Raw genomic sequence first — 22,259 nt, forward strand, 5'->3', positions numbered from 1 at the left:
TGATGATTGCTTACACCCTTCATCCAGGGCTCCCATATCTTGACCAAACCGACTCAGGGAGTAGAGCCTAAAACAGAGTCACTTTGGCTTTCTGAACTTTTCCCCTCAGTCTTCCAGTATGCATCTCTAATGGCTGTTTAAGGCCCACCCATCCTTTGTGCCCATTACTGTCAACACCCCAACAAGGGTTTCTTTCTGTGTCCCTTAATGGATGCCCTAAAGTGAGAGGTTAGCAAATGACAGCCAGAGGGTGAAATCTGGCCTGTTTGTTTTTGTAGCCAGTGAGCCAAGAATGGCTTTTAAATGGCTGACAAAAATAACAACAATTAAATAAAAATAATATTTTGTGACATGTAAACATCGTATGAAATTCAAATTTGTGTCCATAAATAAAGTTTTATTGGAACCCAGCCACATTCACTTGTTTACATGTTGTCTGTGACTGCCTAGCATCATGTCAGAGCTGAGGAGTTGCAACAGAGAATGTATATTTGTTGCCTAAAATATTTACAGTGTGTCTCTCTACAGAAAAAAAATTGCCAATTCCTATTTTAGGGTTCTAGATGTCCTTGCCTACCAATTTTGTCTTGGCTAATTCTCAGGCGTGTTCCACTATAACACCGACCTAATCTACCATCTGCCTTGTTCTGTCGCTATCCAAATGCCAAAAGTGCTTTTGATTATGCCTAGTATGGTAATGACTTCATTTCGGCCAAGGCAGCTTCCCCTTTCTTCTGCTGTTGCTGCCACCTTGTGTTGGTAGAAGAATATCAGTAAACCAAGAGACTCCGACCAGCACCCTTCACGTGGTACATACAGCCTATAGAGACTGAATGATCTTATCATTTCCCAACTTGTGGAGGTCTGGATTTGTCTTAATACCCGTGGAGAATGTGGGGACCACTAAAACTGCCAAATGAGACTTCAAGTAAAGCTTTAAAAAGTTTCACGGAAGGCTATAGGCTATAGGCAATTAGGAAATCTGCCCAATTTGTTTATTAAGACATTCATAAAATGACTAAGAAAAAACTAAACTGTTGAGAAATTATTTTCAGGTGGTTGGATTGTGGGTAATTTTTCCGCCTTCTTTATGCTTTACTGCATTTTCTAAAATGTCAACAAAGAACATGTGTTACATATTTTTTAAATGGGTTTTATTCACATACATACATGAATATATATATATGAATAAAATCATGAAGGCATATGTGAATGATGATAAATATTTTTTATTTTTAATAAGCTTTTATTAGTGGAAAATATTCTATCACTTATGTTTATAATAATAAGAAAAAAATTTTCAAAAAGCTTGTGTGTCAGCATTCACTCCTAGAAGGATATCCTGGAAGGATATTCCCTCCTTTCCTCAAAACATGGGCACAGATGGCATGTGTACTTTTCTGGTGGCCTAAAATTCTGCAGCCATAGGACAGAGCATAGAGGGAAAAGCAACAGGTCCTAGACCAGCTTTTGAATTAATGAAAGCTTAGAATTTCTGCAGCACCTTTCAATCATCTGAAAATATCTCAGGCGATTTTCACTCATGGTCATGAGTTGACCGTAGTTGCCTGATTCCCTGGAGAGTGTTGGAAAGTCAGTTTGATGTATTAGAACAAGTACCTTCTAGTTCAAACTCACAAAGAGCTGTTCTCAGAATGAAAGCAACCCCCCCACCTGCACCCTCCCCTCTAAACCACCTTTTAATTTCTGGCCCTCTTTTTGTGTAACTAGACATTTGTATTCTTCTTTCACTGGACACGAAAGTGTGTGCAACCATAATCTGGACTCTAAGCAAATATGCACATTTTCTGTTTTATTTTTGTTTAACCGCAGGGCTTCCTAAGATACGAAGTGAAACACAAATCAGGTATCTACATTTTTAGGGGTACCTGGCCGGCTCAGTGAGTGGAACATGCAACTCTTGATCTTGGGGTTTTGAGTTTGAGCCCCACACTGGGTACACTCTTAAAATCATTAAAAAAAAAAAGACATCTACATTTTTAAAGGCAGAGTATATAGAATGATGGGGCATATATGATGTTCTGTGCCAATGGTTCTCAAATTAGGCAAGCAGAACCGAAGTATTCTTACTGTGACATTGTTAAAAAGGAACAGGTAGGCGAATATCCTACATTTTTTATGAAGTTAGAAAAAGTTCCAACTTCAAGGGTAATCTGCACAAATTTTTTTGGTAGTGGATGAAGGGTTACACTCATGAATAGTTTCTAGAAAATGTCACCTTTTCTCTTGTGCTTGGGAATGGCCATTCTTTAAACAAAATTTTATGTTTTTAGAGTAGTTTAAGGTTTAGAGCAAAATTGAGAAGGAGGTCATTTTTTAAAAATATATTAAGGGGCGCCTGGGTGGCTCAGTGGATTAAGCCTCTGCCTTTGGCTCAGGTCATGATCTCAGGATTCTGGGATCGAGCCCCACATTGGGCTCTCTGCTCAGCAGGGAGCCTGCTTCCTCTCTCTCTCTGCCTGCCTCTTTGCCTACTTGTGATCTCTCTCTATCAAATAAATAAATAAAACCTTGAAATATATATATATATATATATATATATTATATATATATTAAACCACCCAGCTCTCTATGGGCAGGCAAGGTTTGGGAGAACCTACCTGGAAGGGTCTGGCATATGTAACCTCGTTTACTGTCACACGTGTCATCCATCCATTTTCCTGCATCCCTCGACTTCCCTCCAATAATAACCACACAGTCAGCCTGTACATTTGTGGAGAAAGAAAAATAAAAAGTAGTGTGACTCAATAATTGTTTTAATCAATTCATTAATAAGTCAGGAAAAAGCCTCATTCTTAACCACCAAATTTAAAGATGATCCTGATTCATGTACAGTGACATTCAATTCATCCTTTTTTCCAGGAAACTGCTTGCACTTTCCAAATGAATCTCTCACACTGAATTCTTGCTATTTTTAATTAAAAACCAGATAGATTGGGATTATTTTAGAGACAGGTCTGAGAAACTTTGTTATCATAAATGGTATACACCTCTATCAAAGTTTTGCAATCAAATGTTAGGAGAATACAATATCTTCTCCATATAAATTCTCATGACTCAAATCCCAAAACAGGTATCCCACAGTTAAAGAGAAATGAGTATAATCTATATTTCTTCATTGTTAATTTAATTTATATGATTATCATTATGGATTCAGAGCAAATGGCTGGTATGTAACTAGAAAGTTTCACATGTTATTTGCAAACGTACATGGACGTATGCCAGGCTGGAAAGACTTTTCTATTTTTTGTTGTGGATATGTTTGCAATATCAAACTTCCAGAGGACAGTCTATGAGCCAAAGCAAGTAAAGAAAAACTTGCACCTGCCAGAGTTTTCATCCAGGGTCAGATGAAGTCTTTGATTTATCATGTGTTGCATTTCTTTACCCATAGGCTCTAGCAGTTAGAGCTCACATCTATAATAACTGACATTGTACTAAGTACTAGATGCATATTAATTCCTGTAAGCTCACAGAAATCCTTAGTGGTTGGTCCTAGGAGTATGCCCAGTTCATAGATGAGAGATATGAGGCGCAGGTTCATTGAGGCACAGGTTAACATGCCCACAGTTATTCAGCTAATAAATAAGAGTTAGGATACAAACCCCAGGCATCCTGTCTCCTGGCATAGATGACAGCACTGCACTATCTTGCTCCTCAACAAATGAGGAATGCAAAGCATACTGTGAGCAGGAGTGCTCCCCAGGAAGGGTTTCTTTTTTGGTAAAGAGCCACAAAGGAAGGAAAGATTGGGTATTATCTTGAACAGACAGGACGACTGAAACTTCTCTCCCATGCGGCAGTGAAGACCTAGGCCAGCATGCCAGTGCAGAGGAGAAAGATAGGAAGAGCCCCAGTCCTTAACTTTACCCCCTATTCCCTGATCCACAGCTTGTGCTGCTCTAGCTGCCCCCAGCCTTGTTATCCCGTGAACTTCAACTCCTAGGAACTCCCAGGCCCACATTTAGATGCTCTGTTCCTTCCCATCTTCCCTCTTGGCCATTCTTATCTTCTTATGTTCTTATCTTATCTTACGCTGGCTTCCAGCCCATGCTCTGCTCCAGAAAACCTGTACAGAGCAAGCATGTTCCCACCACAGAACCTGTACAAAGAGTTCTCTCACACTCTCTTTATCACAGTGTAGTGAATCCTTGTCACTTTTCAAGTCCTGAAATTGTAATGACACAGTATGTGTGTTTTGATTCCATTTTTGCGAAATAAACTTTATTTTTTCATGCACTAAGAAAAAGTCTAAAAATAAATTCAACAAATAATTAACTGTTTTTTCCCCTGGGTGGTGAGATTGTAGATTTTTGCTTCCATTGTTTCTGCTTGTCTTTATGTTCTCAAAACAAAACAAAACAAACTTGGGCAACAATAATTTTTTTTTCTTTTTGCTTTACACGAAATTCACCCCTCACACAAATTTTTCTAAGCAAACCTCACCTCACTCCATTCTACTTTAACTTCTTCAGTAAGTTTCTAGCCCTCATGAATGTTATGAAGATTCAAAGAATTTCTCGATAGAAAATCATTGACCCATCATCTAAATGTATCTACCCTACACAGAGCTCAGCCAATTAACTATCATAAAGGTACCATTTTGATCAGATCATTTTTCTGCTCTAACCTTTTCTCACTGCCCATCTGACAAAGTCCAAACTCACTCCTGGAACAACTACATTTCTCTAAATTCTGCTGTCAACCTTTCCAAGTTTACTTCTACTCCTTTTCTGTATAAAAGCCCTACTACAACCCAAGTCATTTACTCCTACCCAGACCTACCTGCTGCTTTTTTTTTTTTTTTTTTTTTTGGGTGAAGATTTATTTATTCACTTGACAGAGAGAGATCACAAGTAGGCAGAGAGGCAAGCAGAGAGAGAGAGAAAGAGAGAGGAAAGCGGGCTCCCTGCTGAGCCGAGTGCCCGATGCAGGGCTCAATCCCAGGACCCTGAGATCATGACCTGAGCCAAAGGCAGAGGCTTTAACCCACTGAGCCATCCAGGTGCCCCACATACCCAACTTCCCAGATCATTGTTTTAAACCTCTTGAGGAAAAGACCCAGAGCTGATTTTTTCCCCTCTCATATTCCTTCTCTTCATCAAACGAGAGCCTCCCTAAGTGAGTACTGACTGACTAGATCACTCTATCCTACAGTAAGCTTCTTTCCTCCTGCCTACTACAGGGCTCTATAACTGAGCCTGTTAACACACACTCACACTTCGTACTCTCTTCTTTCCTGTATCAGACTTGCGGTCTAACATAAGCATAGGCTTCTTTAATGTCAGAACAGAAGCTGCTGTTTCTTCATGGTTTTCTCAAAACCTAACGTGGTGTTTAACATAGACCCGTTAACTGTTCAATGATGCCAGATTAAAAGTATGAAAATACGGGCACCTGGGTGACTCAGTGGGTTAAACTTCTGCCTTTGGCTCAGGTCATGATCTCAGGGTCCTGGGATCGAGCCCCGCATCAGGTTCTCTGCTCAGCAAGGAGCCTGCTTCCTCCTCTCTCTCTGCCTGCCTCTCTGCCTACTTGTGATCTCTCTCTCTGTCAAATAAATAAATAAATTTTTTAAAAAGTATGAAAATAAACACCCCTCTGTCTCTTAGGTTAACATGTGAGAGCAGCTAGCAGTGTTTGGCACATGGTAAATCCTCTATGAATGGCAGATAACTTCTACCTTTAGAAGGAGTCATAGTTGCGTTAATACTACAAGCTTCAAGAGTTTCGAGGCAGCTGATACAAATAAAATTGGCAACTCTGGGCTCAAGTATACATCCTGACCGAAACACAGATCCAGAATGGAGCTGGTTTTCCCATCCCTTGAGACCGCCACCACCTACGCCACAAGCTGAAGAGTTTGTAATTGAATTTATACCCTTTCCCTCAAGGCGGGCTGAGTCTGAAACACTTAAGATCTGCAAGAATGAACCAGATCAAGAACCCTGGTAGATGTTTCACAGATGAATCAACAATCTGCTGCCCTTAAGCAGGCTGACCGTACGCAGAGAGGGGACCTGAAACTGATATTTACATCTTCATAGGAAAGACTGCTCCGTCTTCCTCCAGGATAACCTTTCCCCCAGTTCGTATAATGAACTCCTCGCCCATCTGTCCAAAGGAACGTGTGCTCTGAATTCACATCATTCAGCCCAGTCCAGGCATTAAACGTGGAGTCCTTCATATGATAGGTAAGAAATGCTGAAAGAAAGTTCCACAAGATAATTTTAACCTTTGGGGAAAAATACTCAAAATACAGAAAATATTCAAAATATGTAAGTTTAAAATACTGAGTATGTGATTAAGGTCTTTATTACTGTTTAAAACCACTTACCATGAAAATAAACACATTCTAACCTTACATTCACCTTATCACTTCAGTTTGTACTTTGGAAAGTTTCATATAATCAAAGTCTAGGTTTTATCTGGGCCACTGCAGATAGCTGGACAGGCTGGGCCGTGCCCAGGGGCAGTGGGGAACTGGGACAAGGGTGGCTGAGTCCATCCCTGGCCCCGGGAGTGCCATGTCATATCCCCTTCCCCGCAATCTGGGCTGGGGCTGCCTGCCCGCCTACAGGAAGCGCTAGTGTTTCTAACGCACACACACTCATCCTAGGAGTTAGCAGGTTTCCTGATTCTTTAGATAAGATAACCCTAGGGAGGCAAACAGGGCTCTTAACCCAGAAAACGTCTAAAAATGAAACCTACTTGTCCCAACAAGATGCTTGAGGCTGTCAAGTTGTCACTACACTGGATTTCCAAACCAAAAGAGCTACCCGATTAGAACTTTCTTTGGCAGCAACCCCTAAGGGGCCGGCAGCATCCACCCCATGTGCTCGAACCCGGGGGTGTGTATGTGGCGGGGGGGGGGGGGGGGGGCGGGGATCACTCGCATCGTTACGAGAGAAGATCTAGAAAAATGCAGCAAATGTAGAGCTAGGGTGGCCTTTTGCTTCCTTGCCTGTTCTGTGGCCGAAAGGAGGGTGGCAAATGCCCAGAAGCTGTAAAAGGCTTCAACGAACACATGCCCCATCCCGTGTGTGTTTGCCCGTGAGCATGTGTCCCACACCCCCCCAGCCACCCCCATGGCTGGCAGCCTCTCGGGCCAGGAACCAAGGCTGCCCAGGTGAATGAGCACTAGCTCGACAGAACAATTTCCCAGCACCTCTGCTTAAACCCAGGCTCCTGAATGCGAATGGGATATGGAGTGACTAAGTGTCCGAGTTACTCAAAGAAAATACAAAACAGAGAAGCTGTTTATTCATGAAACAAACAATTCCACAGAAGGGCCACTGTTAAGTGTTTATTCTCCTGTTAGAGTATATTCTCCTGTTAGAGTATATTCTCCCTCTGCTCAGGGATTTGCTTATTTCTCAACTAAAGGTTAAGGAAAAAAAAAAAAATTTTTTTTTTCAAAAATTTTCAGGGGGAGAAGAGCATGGCTAGATATTTATTTTGGTTTTGTTTTATTTCCTAAATAAGATCTTAACTTTCCCCATCCCCAAATTAAAATGAATGTGGAAAAGCACTACCTGCCAATATTTCAGCACTGACTTTTTTTTCTGCCAACAACCACAATAAGAATTCAACGTGTGCCGGTTTTGCCAGGAATAATGTTATTTTATCTGAAAATTGTTTCCTTCTGCACATCTCTATTACCCAGGTTCTAATTCTGTGATGCCAGGAAACAGCACTTTGTGGTTAAGAGAAGAAATCAATTATTATGTTTCTCTGTTGGGTAGTTAAGCCCAAAATATGGTAGTCCAGTTAGAGAAATATTCTATTCTGTTCTACTCTATTCTATTCTGAAAATGTTTCTATTGTGTGTTGTGTTTTAACCCTTTTCTTTCAGGATCTGGCAAGTTGCTGAGCTTGACAAAGGCTCTCAGTGAAACCTTGGTTGATTTATTAAATTTCGTGTTCTAAGAGAGACCATGACAGCATTTACAGAGGATAGGAAACATTTGAGTGAGGGTTATAGAAGTTTCCTGGGTCTTTCTTCTTTGTATATTTTCGGAGACATGTAAATGATTCTGGAAGTCAGAGAATCCCAAAACCAAAAGGGAGCCTGAAATTATGCAGTTCCTTATCTCCCCCTCAAGATCTCACATAAATTCATTCGTAAAAATATTTACTGAACATCTTTCCTACTACGTACCAGTCAGTCTGTGTGACTCTACAGCAGCCAACTGAGAACTTTCCAAGGTAAGCCTTTTCACAGCCCTTCAGAGAACTTATAAAGCAGCTCATTTAATCAGTTCTAATTATGAGAATGGCCTCCTGATTTGGAGCCTAAATCTATTTCTTCATAACAGCCCTTCATTGGTGCCAAGTCTTCATTCTGGAACAATACAGGTCCACATCTTCTCTTTACAAAGCCCACACCCTCTCTTTTCCAGGCTGTGAAAACTGGAAGTCTTTCAGACATGCCTCACTTGCTGCTGCTGTGGCTTCCAAACCCTCTACGGATTTAGTAACATCATCTGGCTGGTCTACTGGTAGTTAGTATCGTCCTTCAGGTGACGAATCACTCATTTAGCTTAGTCTCTATTTCCGGTAAGGTGGCCATGGAAAGACCATGCAGGATTGGTCATCTCTCTTTCTCTTGACCCGCTATATGGATATGGTCCGTTTTCTCTTTCAATATTTTCTTCAAACCTCTGGTTTATCCTTAATGGTTATTTTTTGAGGGAGGGGGGTGTCTCAATTTGTTCAATGTTCCTATTTAAAATTAGTTTTATTGCATTTTAAGGTATGTGATTAAGTGATTAGAAGTGCAATAAATTAGCAATTTTCCATTTCACTCCTAGAGCTACTCTACTTCTTTGGCTCTTTGGGGAATAAACCAGTTTGGCGGAAACAGAACGGAATGTAAGTCGAAGAGCCAGTTTGATTCCTTAGCAACGGGCTCCCGGACAAGTGGGGTGATGATAACTGACTTCACAGAATTGTCCTAAAAACGAAAAGGTTCTTTTCAATGCCCAGGGCGGTGGCTACCACTGAATAAAATCGTTCTCCCTGTGTCTTTGGGTTTTCTCCCCTGTCAGGTTTTCTCCCCTTCCAGGTTTTCCCCTGGAAAACCAAAATATCATTTACTATCAGCAGGGGGAGAATTACATATTTAAATGCATCACTAACTGTACAAGTCTGCATACCTTGCTCTTTTTCATTGCGGATCGATACCAGATTTCCCCCAAATCCTATGCAAGCTTTCCGTGCCTCTTGCCAATTTTTTCTTTCTTCTTCAACAAATCCAAAGATTCTGAAACACTTGGATGAAAAAGGGAAAAAAGGGACTAAATAAAGATACTAGTGTTTGCTCTAAAGAAATGAAAATTTTTCATGAAGCTGATAGCTACGCATAAATTTTCTACAACCAAATAGAGATCCAAAAAGTTAAGTGAGATTTGTCACCCATGAACTTCCTTTGCAAAGTTTTTTTCTTCCTTAGAAGAAAGGACACACCCATTTGGAGACTATCTCCAAGCATACTCTCCATTTCCATAAAGAATTTGGCATAGGAGCCTCTATCTATTCTTGCCTAAAATTTTCTAAAGTCATTGATAAGCCAAAGTTACCTCCGAGCTGAAAGATGTGCATTATAGCTCTCTGTATTGATCAATGCCAAGACTACAACTAATATTCGTAGTACCTTGTTATTGTAAAAATTCCAGCCTTCCTTGCAACCTCCTGGGACTGAAGGCACCGTTGGAATAACAGTGGCATTGATGCTGCTGTTATGTCTCTGGCAGATGAAGGCATTTGGATAACCACAATTAATGTCATTCCAGAACCCTGGTAAAGGACAAAGTAGCCAAGTTAGACTTACATATTTGCATTTAAAAACATTCTTTTAAAAAAACATACTTATGTTTTATAAAGATTCTCAGAAATGGCTGAGACCACAAACATTTTTACACAAGTGACTAGAAAGATCTATGCCCTGTTCTTTTGTTCTTTCACTTAAACTGGTAATAGTTCAACTTTCTAGACAGCTTCCTATGAGCCCAGAATAAACTCAGTGTTGCAGATGTATTATCTAAATAGCCATTAAGAGCTAATAACAATAATCTAATAATACCTAAACTTAGCTATACCAAGCATTTGCTTAGTGTTTTAGGTATATTGCATCTTTAATCTACTCAACAACAGGTAAATTCTGCCATGATTCTCATTTTACAAAGATGTGGAGAGAGATAAAAGAGATAGATAAGTATTCTGGATATTTTGCTCAAATCAAAACATGAAGAAATGTTACATAAAATGAGAGGTAAGATGTCTGTGTCATGTAGTAGAGCAAATGTCAAACTTCCATTCTCACAAACCAAACAGTGATGCTACTGAAATTAAACTTTTTCTCTGCTTTTCTTGCCTGATTGAAGTGCATGACTTGCTACATTTAGCCTAGGGTTAGGGGAGGGTCAACACAACATGCCACAAGGCAAACTCAAGATTTTTATAGTCTACCTGAATTTGAGTACATGGTCACGCAGTTTTCATCATCATTTGCAAAATTAGGTTCACCTGTGGCCCAAGCCACATAATCCACTTTGCTTCCATCCATCCAACTGTAAAAGAAAATTCAGGCAGTTAGCAAAAATTATCCAAACATTAGGATAATAGGCTACAGCTTGGTGTGCGGAATGGATTAGCCAATGAAGATGAACAGGGCATAGGATCTTAAGCAAACAGAAGAGAAGATTCTAAAGAGACCAGCAGAAAAACTCCCAAGTGGTTGGTGTTTCCTGTGGCATTTTGCTCTTCTTCAGCAACCCAATGTCTTGGCTCGTCTGTCTTCTTTTCCCTCCCTAGAAGAAGCTACCTTTAGTCTTGAAGTGAGAAAGGTCATGGAGATCCCAGTTTCTTTGGAAGGGGACCAGAAGCAAAAAGCCTCTCCAAGTACTTATTAGGCATGATTCCCACAAAACAAAACCACCCATAGAGAGAGACCAAGAATTCAGAGTTTCTCGTTAAGCCTATACTCTGATTTTCATGTTTATTCTAGGTTTCTCCTAAGGTATGTGGTCTGATGTTTATTTTCATAAATTATGGAAATTCAGGGACTATGAGCTGGAAAGAGAGCAAGAGATCATCAAATGCGACCCTCTCATTTTAGAGATGATTAAAACGGTGCTTGCCCAAAGAAGCATCAAGCATTTCTGATGTTTAAAAATAATGAGTGTGAGTTTGGATCTCTATCTCAAAAATGGCAATTAATGGTCACACAGAACCCATGTGGCTAAAACATCTGTGCCTGAGCCAGGAAGACATATCTGCTCTTCAAACTCAGGAGAACATGTGTATTAGTGAACAAGGAAAGAAACCCCAAAAAATGTATTAATTTCCTCCTTCCCACAGCTTTTCCTGGACCCTGTATCTAATAGAAAACAGTACAGCCATTCCTTTGAAGGGAAAGCATTTCAAGCAGTTGAAAGGGTATTTTAAAGTAATGCTGTGAAAGCACACGTGGGGCAACATAAAAGGACCCTTTAATTCTGTCCACCAAGGATGGTCCAAATGGGAATCATAATTTTCCAAAATAAGTTCAGTATTCATATACGTGTGATACATCTTCTTAGTAGATCACCGGCTAACACATGATGATACCCTAAAACAAAGATAGGTGGAATTATGCAAGATTAAATCTTGAGTTAAATTTGAGTTTTTTGAGAATTATGATGCTGAAAATATTCAACAGGATTTTAAAAAAATTCTTTTTGTCTTTTTAAAGACGCTTTTTAGGCAAAATAGATTCTCTGCAGACTGACAGAGACAAGAGGCCACAGTGAAGCAGGTCAGCCCCCTCCAGTCACTCTTGGCAGGGCCCCATCAAAGTCGTATCACCAGCTGGGCTGTGTGTAAGCAGCCCAGACGAGGGCCAGCACCACTCCAGTGTGAGTCCAGCTCCAGGGAGAGGGGAAGAGAACCACATGCCAGTCTGACCGGAAGCAGGCAGCTAGTCTGACTGCAGGCCCCGCCCAGCACTCAAAGCTTCTCAGGGGACCACACAGGGAGAGTGCCTGCAGTCTGGTGCTACTTCATCTCTGATAAACTCCCATCTCTGACTCAACTCAAGCCCAAGGCAGCCCCCAACTGGCCCACGAACACCAGAGGGACCAGACTCTGCCCACAACAGGCAGAGAGCCATCACAGACTGGACCGAAGGTAAATATAGCTCTGCCACAATGGTAGGAACCCCTGTGGTAACACATATAGGTGACAACCTGGAAGCACCATTTTCTGGTGAAAAGGAGACATTGCACTGCAGGACCTCTTCTTCATAAAGCCACTACTTTCAAGTGTGGGAGGCATAGATGACTCTCCTAATGCAGAGAAACAGACACAACAACAGACAGAATGAGGAGAGAGAGGAATACGTCCCAAATGAAAGAGCCGAACAAAATCACAAGAGACCTAAGCAAAATGGAGATAAGAAATATGTCTGATAGAGAATTTAAAGTAATGCTCAAAACAAACTCAATGGACTTGAGAAAAGAGTGCAAGACCTCCATGAGATCCCCTACTAAGAGACAGGAGATGTAAAAAAGAACCAACTAGAGCTATTGGACTCACTAAATGGAAATAAAAATAGGCCACCTGGAATAAATAGCAAACAAAAAGACATAGAAGAATGGATCAGCCACCTGGAGGACAGAGTCATGGGAAGTAATCAAGCTGAACAGATGAGAGGGGGAAAACACACAAAATGACAATAGATCCAGAGAATTCAACAACACTGTTAAGCATAACAGTCACATGACAGGGATCTCAGAAGGAGAAGGGCAAGAAAAGGGGGCAGAAGATTTGTCTAAAGAAATAATAGTAAAAACTTCTGGGAAAGGAAAGAGAAATCCAGATCCAGGAGGCACAGACAACCCCCAACAAAAGTAACCCAAAGAGGTCTGCACCAAGACATAAAGTAAATAAGTTGGCCAATAGTAGTGGTAGAGAATTTTAAAAGCAGCAAGAGAAAGGAAAGCAGTGACATACAAGGGAAATCTCATATGGCTATCGGTGGGTTTTTCAGCAGAAACTCTGCAGGCCAGAAGAAAGCAGCATGATAAATTCCAACTGCTAAAAGGAAAAAAAATCTACAGCCAAGAATACTCTATCCAGCAAGGCTTTCACTTAGAATAGAAGGAGAGATAGAGTTTCCTAGAAAAACAAAAGTTAAAACCAAAACAAGCCGTGTCCCTGTCACACATGATGTCATCGGTCTGTGGGTCCCAAATTCACAATCCAGTTGCCCTCCTGCCCAAGTCAGCATGCACGCCCTGCTACCTACTCAATGCCAAGTTAACTCACCTTCACCTCAGATTGCCAAGGGCTCAAACTGAAACTCTTCCCCTCAAATTCTAGCCCCTGTGCTCAAGTTTGTGCACAAAAGTCAGCCTTAATATAACCGCAGAATGAAGCAACCCAAACCATGATACTAATTCTGTGGAATACACAATGGATAAAAGGAGTGTGCTAGGCTGAGAACATTGCCAACAAGCACACCAAAGAACAATACATGCAGTATGTGTCTGGTTAGTAAAAGAAACAAACCTGGGGAAAATAAAACAGGATGAAACCAGAGAGGGAGACAAACAATAAGAGACTCTTCTTAAGCAAAGGAAACAAACTTTGGGTTGTTGGAGAGAAGGTGGGTGGGGGGATGGGGTAGTTGGGTGATGGGCATTAAGGGGGACACTTGATGGAATGAGCACTGGGTATTCTATGCAACTGATGAATCACTGAACTCTACCTCTGAAAGTAATAATACACTATATGTTAATTAATTGAATTTAAATTATAAAAAGGAAACCCACAAAAAAAGTAAAGATGCTTTTCAGATTGAGAACTCAGTAGGATTTTTAAAAATGTATTCAGCAAAACTAGTCTCAAAGTAACTCTTAGATGTTTATCAAATCACTCTCTGAAGCAAAGTTGTTTCATTTTGATGTACTTACATAAACTTTTTATCCAAGCTGATCTGTAAGCCAATAAAATATGCTGGTTGTGCATCATTTCTGTTTACCTAAAAGGCAGAAGTTTACCTATAGTTCATTCCTTACTTATATAATAAGTAAATTCTTTTTTTTTTTTTAAGATTTATTTATTTATTTGAGAGACAGAGAGAGCATGAGCAGGGGGAGGGGCAAAGGGAGAGGAAGAGAGAGAATCTCAAACAGACTTTGTTCTGAGTGCAGAGCCCAGTGTGGGGCTGGATCTCAAGACCCCAAGTTATGACCTGCACCAAAACCAAGAGTGATGCTCAACCAACTGAGCCACCCAGGCACCCATATAATAAGAAAATTCTTAAATAAACTTTATTTATTAATGAGGCAGCCCATTTGGGACATTTTCTAAGGAAGGATTCATGCAGAAATTTTGTTGTACATTCAAAGTTCTGTTTTTTATAGAAATAATAAGAAAAATATTGAGGTGCTTGGTTAAGTCAGAGAAGCATGTGACTTTTGATCTTGGGGTTGTGAATTTGAGCCCCATGTTGGGTATAGAAATTAAATATGCTTTAAATAAAAGAAAAAGAAAAATATACACATCATATAAGAACCTGAATTTTAAAACAAATACTTCAAATCATTCTCTCTTATACCAAATGCTTATAGTAATTAAATTATTGAAGATATTCTTTTTAAAACAAAGTAACCATTTGGTATTTTGCTTCTAAGGAAAGCATATAATTTGTACAATTTAAGGAAATATCCTAAAAATTCCAAACCAAGATATACCCACAAAGATGAAAATAAGTCAGGCTACTCTTTAATACCTTTGTAAGCAAATGAATGTTTATTCTTTCATTATGTTCACCTTATTTTTGTCTGCTCTCTTTCTTACCTCCCTTCTGGTAAGCAGCAAGGATTCCATGAAGATTTTGAAAAAGAAATACTGAGCTAAGGACCTTTGGAAAGAATAAACTGTGCTCTACTATATGACAATTTTGGTACAGCAAAGAAAGATGTTTATGTAAATAATCAAGCTGTACTTTTAACCAACAATTTGGTCCAGCTAAGATAGATATTTAAGTAATCAAGCTACACTATACACAAAGCGTCCAGGATTGACATATAACAAGTAGTTAAGAATTATGATCTTCGAAAATCAAATTAGTGAACTCAAAGCCATGATGTCTGGGTCCATACAAAGCCTCAACTAAAAACATTCCAGGTTTTGTGATTCTGCACTGAATATTTAAGCCATCAGGTCACTCATTTCTGCTATAGCACCACCACCACCCCTCCCTTGGCATGGACATCTTTCTCCTGACCTGAGAAAATTCAAATTCAGCCCATAATTTGAAACTATACCATCGGGTACCAATAGTAGACATTATAATTTTTTTTATCATGTCACTGTTTCATTCTTCAATTGATCAAATTCTTACATATTTCCACAGAAACTTCTTTTTACTTTCACTTTGAATAGAAACAAGATCACCAAAGTTCCTCTTGCAAAATTCTCGGGCATTGTCCATGGTTTTCTTCTCTTTGCTAAAATAATACTGGTAGTCTTTGTAAATAACCCACCCATCTTCGGTGACTGGTGGATCTGAAAAATTAATGAAAAAAGGATGATGAAGTTTACTTAGACAAATTCAAGAATCTGGTTCTTGTGGTACACAAAAGTGGAAAGGACAAAGTAGCTTTGTCAGCAATCTCTGCAACTCTGAGAGACCAGAATAAGCAGGATAGTTATGCCAAATACAGACTGAATTACTGAAGGCCAGATAGCTGCTTTGCTCCAACTCTGGAAGTTTTTCTCCTCATTTAAGTTCCATGTACGGTCGGTCATTGGGTAAAAGAAGTCCCAATGTTACTTTTATCAATGGGATTGCATAGCTGGCAGGACTTACATACCTGCACATATGATGTTCTGAGTTCAAGAAGTGGAAGCTGGGAGAAATCAACTTTCATCTCAATATAACAAAGAGCCTGTAACAGATGAACTTGGGCACTTCAGTATGTAACTGGAGAAAAAAGGAATTCACACACCAGGCGGGCTCCTAAGCCTTCTCCCAAACCATGGTGTTCCACAATCTGGGCTACTGTAGGCTCAATATGAGCCCCCAAAGGTATCCATGGCCTAATCTCTGGAATCCATATATGTTACCTTGTATAGAAAAGGGAACTTTGTACAGGTGATTAATTTAAGGGTCTTGAGATGGAGAGAGATCCTATTATCATCCGGTGGGCCCTAATGTAATCACAAATATCCTTTAGGAAGGACATCCGACTACAGACGAATGTAATGTGATAAATGAAGCAAGGTGCTACACTGCTGGCTTTTCAAGATGGAGAAGGGGGCCACGAGCTAGCAAATGCAAGGAATGCAGTTCTAGAAATTAGTAAAGGCAAGGAATCAGATTCTTCCTTAGAGCCTCTGCAGGAAGCACAGTCCTGCCAATGTTGGCCCGGTGAAACTGACTTCAGATTTCTGAATAAGTGTGTGTTGGTTTAAGGCAATGAGTTTGTGAGGGGCACCTGGTGGTTCAGTCACTGAGCAGCTGCCTTTGGCTCAGATCATGATCCCAGAGTCCTGGGACCGAGCCCCGAGCGGGCTCCTTGCTCTGCCAGAGGCCTGCTTCTCCCTCCCCAATCCCCCTGTTTCTCCCTCCCCAATCCCCCTGCTTGCGTTCCCTCTCTCACTGTGTCCCTCCCTGTCAAATAAATAAATAAGTAAAATCTTAAAAAAAAAAAAAAAGGGGGGGGGGCACTGAGTTTTTGGTAATTTGTTACAGTAAGCCCTGGAAAACAAACTTTTTACATTACTAAAAAGAGGAGATCTGGCCCCTGGGATATGATTCAAGAGCCCTTAAGACTTTGCATTAAAATGCCTTATGTTTGTGCCTAAGATCCACACTTTCTGTCTAGAGGAAAAGATCCAACTTTCACAAGATTCTCAAAGATACTGAAAATTCCTAGGTATAAGTACATTTCATAGAGAAAGGAGAAAGAAAGAAAAAAGATTATCAGTATGCAGATCAGAAAACAAGGAAACACCTACTGTCTTGAGGAGCTGGTGTTGGCTCAGGTTTGGGTGTTTGTCCTGAAAAACAAAAGGAAATCAGATTTTTTAAAGTGTGCTTGAACTTCTGCAATCCCATGTCCTTCTGATTTTACTATTTTCATGGGTCAAAATATCTAAAAACACAACTGTTCTCTCTTTGTCTTTCTCTCTTCCACTCTCCAATTCTCCCATCAGGCCATGGAGTTGGAGAAGAAAGGACAGAAGAACTAGGTAAGTCATTGCCACCAGAAATTGGAAGATACTTTTCAGGCCCAACAAATGGTGTCATGGAAAGAAAAGAAAGGAACAGAGGTGTTGGATTCAGAAAGCCTGGCTTCAAGTCTCAGATGGGGTTTAAATCGCGTACCTTCAATTCTGTCAACAGCTAAAAGGAATTAGTCATACGTGTAGAGAGGTGGGGTAAAATACATGTGTTACTGGTATGGAGAAGATACTCAATAGATGTTTGGTTGACAGTTACAACATCTTATAATCAGCTGTGAAACTACTTAAAATTCCATTATTTGAAACCGTTAGAGATGAACTTTTTATTTATAAAATATTTTCTTCAAAGAATCTTATTTTTATTAAATGTATTGTTTTACTAAACCTGAACAAAATATTTTTCTTTCTAAGTAGTCAATATATCGGGATGTTGCGAGAACCTGATAAAAGGCAGGTTCCCCAGATGGTCTCATGCCATTAACACCTGTAAGTATAGAGCTACCAACAGTACATGGAGACGCTAGTCATCGGTGGCATGGAGATCCCTAAAGAAAAACTGGCCACTACTTATGCCTTCATTCTGAAAACTGTGAAAGCACTAATCTATGAGAAGTGAGGAAGACTCAGAGGGACAGTGAGAGAGCAACAGTGTCTCTAGGAAGTAGCCAAGGTCCCCAACAGCAGAGGGCAATGTGGTTCCACTGAACTGTTTACAAAAGAGGAAGCTTACATACATGGTGGTTCCAGGGAAGATCTGTTTATTCCTTGATCTTAACCTAAGAACCTGGATCCTTGGACCTCAATGCCTGACTTGGGTTTGTGGAACTTTCTGAGTTCCAGATCATGACTGACAGCATGCAGTAATATTTTTTGGCCACCAGTAACAACGCTGGGAATCACAGCACCAGAGGTCTCAAAATGGTGCTTGTTCTTTGTGCTAAAAACATTTATTTAAGAAATCCATATTTAGACTATTTGGGAAACTTTCACCTATCGGAGGGCTAACATAGGTCAGAGGGTAAATTTTCCAAAAAAGGAATGGCGTTTGCATGACTCTGCTTGCCGAGTAAAGTACCCACCCACTTCCGCCCCCTATAGAACCTGAGCCAGAATCACAGCTTGTGAGAACGACTTTAGAGGACGTGACTTTTGTCCAGGATTCCCGGGTGGCCTTTTGATCTTCTGTTCCTTTGGAACATTTATCTGTACTCAGTGACTTCATTCTGATCCTGTGAAATGATGGCCCCTGCCAGTTCCCTTATTTAGTTATTTTTTTGTTCGTTTTTTGGTTCTGCTAATAAAGGGAAAATACTGGGATATCAGGAGGTTAGTTCTCCAACGTGAGATAAAATAAAAGACCGGTTACCATACCTTTTTGTATCTGGCAAATCCAGTTGTTAAGATGTTCACAGTTAATATCGTTCCAGGACATACCAGAGTCCCCTTTCAACTCACCACAGTATTCAACATTTTGATAATTGTTAGGTTCTCCATAAGCCCAATTTTCATATGAAACCTATGTCCAAAATATTACATTGCAACCATTAATCATTTTTATCAGGCCATTTCCTATCATTTATCCAAGTAGGAAAGTAAAGGTATATTAGTATTTTTTTAAAATTCCATTTACTTTTCTTTGCAATAGCTTTGTTTTGAAAACAAGGTTTATGAAAATGGGTGAGAAAGAAATAGCTTGCCTTACATGGAAATTCTCAAAGTTGAAGAGAATATGCTGTTACTATACTATAAAATCCTCTTTGGTCTTATTCATAGAATGGATGCAGGGTCACAAAAGTGGGATTTATATATGGGAAAAACTTGGCAAAAAAAAGCCCCACTTCTCAGTGTTGGGAGTTCCTCAATCTCTAATATCCCTAATTCTTAAGGGCTAATATTTCAGTGTGTTGTTGGAAACTTTTCTCTTCATTAGACAGAGAAGTACAATTAGTTCTTCTTTTAAAGGAAAAAGACTTATGAAATACTGCTAACCAAGTGACCAGCCTTCATGTAAATTAACAGTGGAAATCAATGGTGGGCTGGGTTCCGGTCCACTTTGTAGTTTTCAGTGTGGAATCAGAGCCAACAGTTTTAGACAAAGTATTTTCCAGATATCAATATGAAATCTGAGTGTCAATGGAACTACCAAATAAATCACTTTACTCAAGGGCCTTGAAAAGTTGCTGATGGTTTCTAAGAGGAGGTAGAACTGAAATTACATAAAATCACTTCCTGGGATGACTAGAACACGAAATGTGGCCGGCATGTGCCCAAGCCTCTCACTTCTCCATTCCCGAGAATGGGGAAGGCTGGCAAGGCCCAGGGGTTACTAGTAGATTCTCAAAAGTTGTTTCCAGATCTCCTGATCTATAAGAAGCTATAAAATGCTCAATTTTTTATATTGTTCTTAATTATAATTCTAATACAGTTAACATACTGTGTAATGTTAGTGATTCAACAATCCTACACATTGCTCAGTGCTCACCAAGGTAAGTGCACGCTTTGTCCCCTCCACCTACTTCACCCATCCTCCACCCACCTCCCCTCTGGGGAGCACTACTTCGGTCTCTATAGTTAAGGATCTGTCTCCTGGTTTGTCTCTCTTTCTCCATTGCTCGTTTGTTTTGTTTCTTAAATTCCACCTGTGAGTGCAATCATCCGGTATTTGTCTTTCTCCAGTCCTGACTTATTTTGCTTACCATTGCACTCGCTAGCTCCATCCATGTTGTTGCAAATGGCAAGATTTCATTCTTACCTTATGGCTGAATAATATCTCATCGCATATAGATATATATATACACCACATCTTCTTTACCCATTCATCCATCACTGGGCACTTGGGCTGCTTCCCTAGTTTAGCTATTGTAAATAATGCTGCAATAATGATAAGGGCTCATGGGTTCTTTTGAATTAATGTTTTCATATTTTGGGGGTAAATACCCAGTCGTGCTATTGCTGGATCAGAGGATAGTTCTATTTTTAACTTTTTGAGGAACCACCATACTGTTTCCCAGAGCAGCTGCACTGGTTTGCATTCCCACCAAGAGGGCACAAGGGCTCTGTCTTCTCCACATCCTCGCCAACACTTATTTAAAATGCAACTTTTGAGAAATTTAACTACTTGCACACCAGTTTTACAATGATAGAATGAAAACATTATTTTATTTAAACAGTGAAATGAGTTTTCTAATTTTTTTTTCATCCAGTCCACCGTGTTTATAAGCTTGGGTGAACAGGAGAACTGTATCAGGGCAGGAGCAGAATAATGATCCAAAATAACATTTACTTTTGCATAGAAAAATGTTTGTAGCTATCACAATAGCCTGTCTTACCAAAAATTTGGATTAAGCCCAAGGATAACATCAAAATAAATACATGATAAAGAGAGAAAATGATATATTAAATCAAATTACTCACAGGAGAACCATCACTCCAAGTAAAGCCCTCTGAAGGACTTCCATATGTCAATCCCAACCAAAACAGCTCATGGTAGCTTCCGCTAGCCCTGCAATTTACAAGACATAAAGAAAGCTTATGTTATCGGATGAAACAAGTCTATATATGGGAAAAACTTGGCAAAAAAAAGCCCCACTTCTCAGTGTTGGGAGTTCCTCAATCTCTAATATCCCTAATTCTTAAGGGCTAATATTTCAGTGTGTTGTTGGAAACTTTTCTCTTCATTAGACAGAGAAGTACAATTAGTTCTTCTTTTAAAGGAAAAAGACTTATGAAATACTGCTAACCAAGTGACCAGCCTTCATGTAAATTAACAGTGGAAATCAATGGCGGGCTATAAGCTATTAACTATAAGAGCTAATCAAATTTGAAAGTTACCTTCCAAACCAGGTCATGAGATTCAGTGACTAAATATAAGCATTATACAATTGCATTTTGGTACAGCCTATAAGTATACTGAAAACAAGACACCACTTGAGAATATATACTTGGAAAGCACTGACAGTCATTCATTTATTAACATTTCTTTAACATTTAATACGATTTATTGAGTGCCTTGTACTTTCATTTTTTTTTAAGATTTTATTTATTTATTTGACAGAGAGAGAAATCACAAGTAGGCAGACCAGCAGGCAGAGAGAGAGGGGGAAGCAGGCTTCCCGCTGAGCAGAGAGCCTGATGCGGGGCTTGATCCTGGGACCCTGGGATCATGACCTGAGCCAAAGACAGAGGCTTAACCCACTGAGCCACCCAAGTGCCCCGTGCCTCTACTTTTATAGAGCAATTCATCACAGGATTTATACCTATAAAATTAAAGCATTGGAAGTGAAACCAGATCAAAAAAGTCCTTTGGATTTGAGATACAATATAGGCACTCCAAGTAGCATTATGAGTCGACAGTTTCAAAAATATAAGAATTTTCTCAACATCATTAGCACCAAATAGGTAAAAGAAAGGAGTATTACACAGAAAAGACACTTACGTTATTAACCGCCATATTGCTTGCTGTTCTTCTTTATTATTGATACTAGCTAGGTCACCGCCCAGAGCTTTACAAAAATCTCGAGACTCAAACCAGGTTTTCTTCTCATGCTTTCCTTTTGCAAACAGCTAAAGATGATATCATTTCAGAATTTATTTTATACTCGATTGCTTATCAAATCAAGAGAGATAATTTTTTACTTTTCTTAAATTTATTTTTTATTTATTTTCAGCATAACAGTATTCATTATTTTTTCACCACACCCAGTGCTCCATACAATCTGTGCTCTCTCTAATAACCACCACCTGGTACCCCAACCTCCCACCCCCTCACCCCTTCAAAACCCTCAGATTGTTTTTCAGAGTCTATATCTCTCATGATTCACCTCCCCTTCCAATTTCCACCAACTCCCTTCTCCTCTCTAGCTCCCCATGTCCTCCATGCTATTTGTTATGCTCCACAAATAAGTGAAACCATATGATAATTGACACTCTCTGCTTGACTGATTTCACTCAGCATAATCTCTTCCAGTCCCATCCATGTTGCTACAAAAGTTGGGTATTCA

The 22,259-nt window shown here is 39.8% G+C and overlaps 1 protein-coding gene across 1 annotated transcript in view; it reads right to left on the reverse strand.

Annotated features, from left to right (window-relative positions):
* Nucleotides 1-22,259, reverse strand: part of MRC1 (mannose receptor C-type 1) — a 101,076-nt gene that overhangs the window by 17,167 nt on the left and 61,650 nt on the right. Inside the window, exons 13-23 of the mRNA XM_059184018.1 lie at nucleotides 21,695-21,822; nucleotides 20,674-20,761; nucleotides 18,631-18,775; nucleotides 17,032-17,073; nucleotides 15,413-15,576; nucleotides 13,977-14,044; nucleotides 10,492-10,592; nucleotides 9,677-9,819; nucleotides 9,180-9,294; nucleotides 6,059-6,225; nucleotides 2,622-2,724 (exon numbers count right to left, since the gene is read on the reverse strand). Of these exons, the coding sequence (XP_059040001.1) occupies nucleotides 2,622-2,724; nucleotides 6,059-6,225; nucleotides 9,180-9,294; nucleotides 9,677-9,819; nucleotides 10,492-10,592; nucleotides 13,977-14,044; nucleotides 15,413-15,576; nucleotides 17,032-17,073; nucleotides 18,631-18,775; nucleotides 20,674-20,761; nucleotides 21,695-21,822 (1,264 nt within the window). The remainder of the gene's footprint in view (nucleotides 1-2,621; nucleotides 2,725-6,058; nucleotides 6,226-9,179; nucleotides 9,295-9,676; nucleotides 9,820-10,491; nucleotides 10,593-13,976; nucleotides 14,045-15,412; nucleotides 15,577-17,031; nucleotides 17,074-18,630; nucleotides 18,776-20,673; nucleotides 20,762-21,694; nucleotides 21,823-22,259) is intronic.

Source organism: Mustela lutreola, chromosome 8, assembly GCF_030435805.1.
Source record: "Mustela lutreola isolate mMusLut2 chromosome 8, mMusLut2.pri, whole genome shotgun sequence".
NCBI lineage: Eukaryota > Metazoa > Chordata > Mammalia > Carnivora > Mustelidae > Mustela > Mustela lutreola.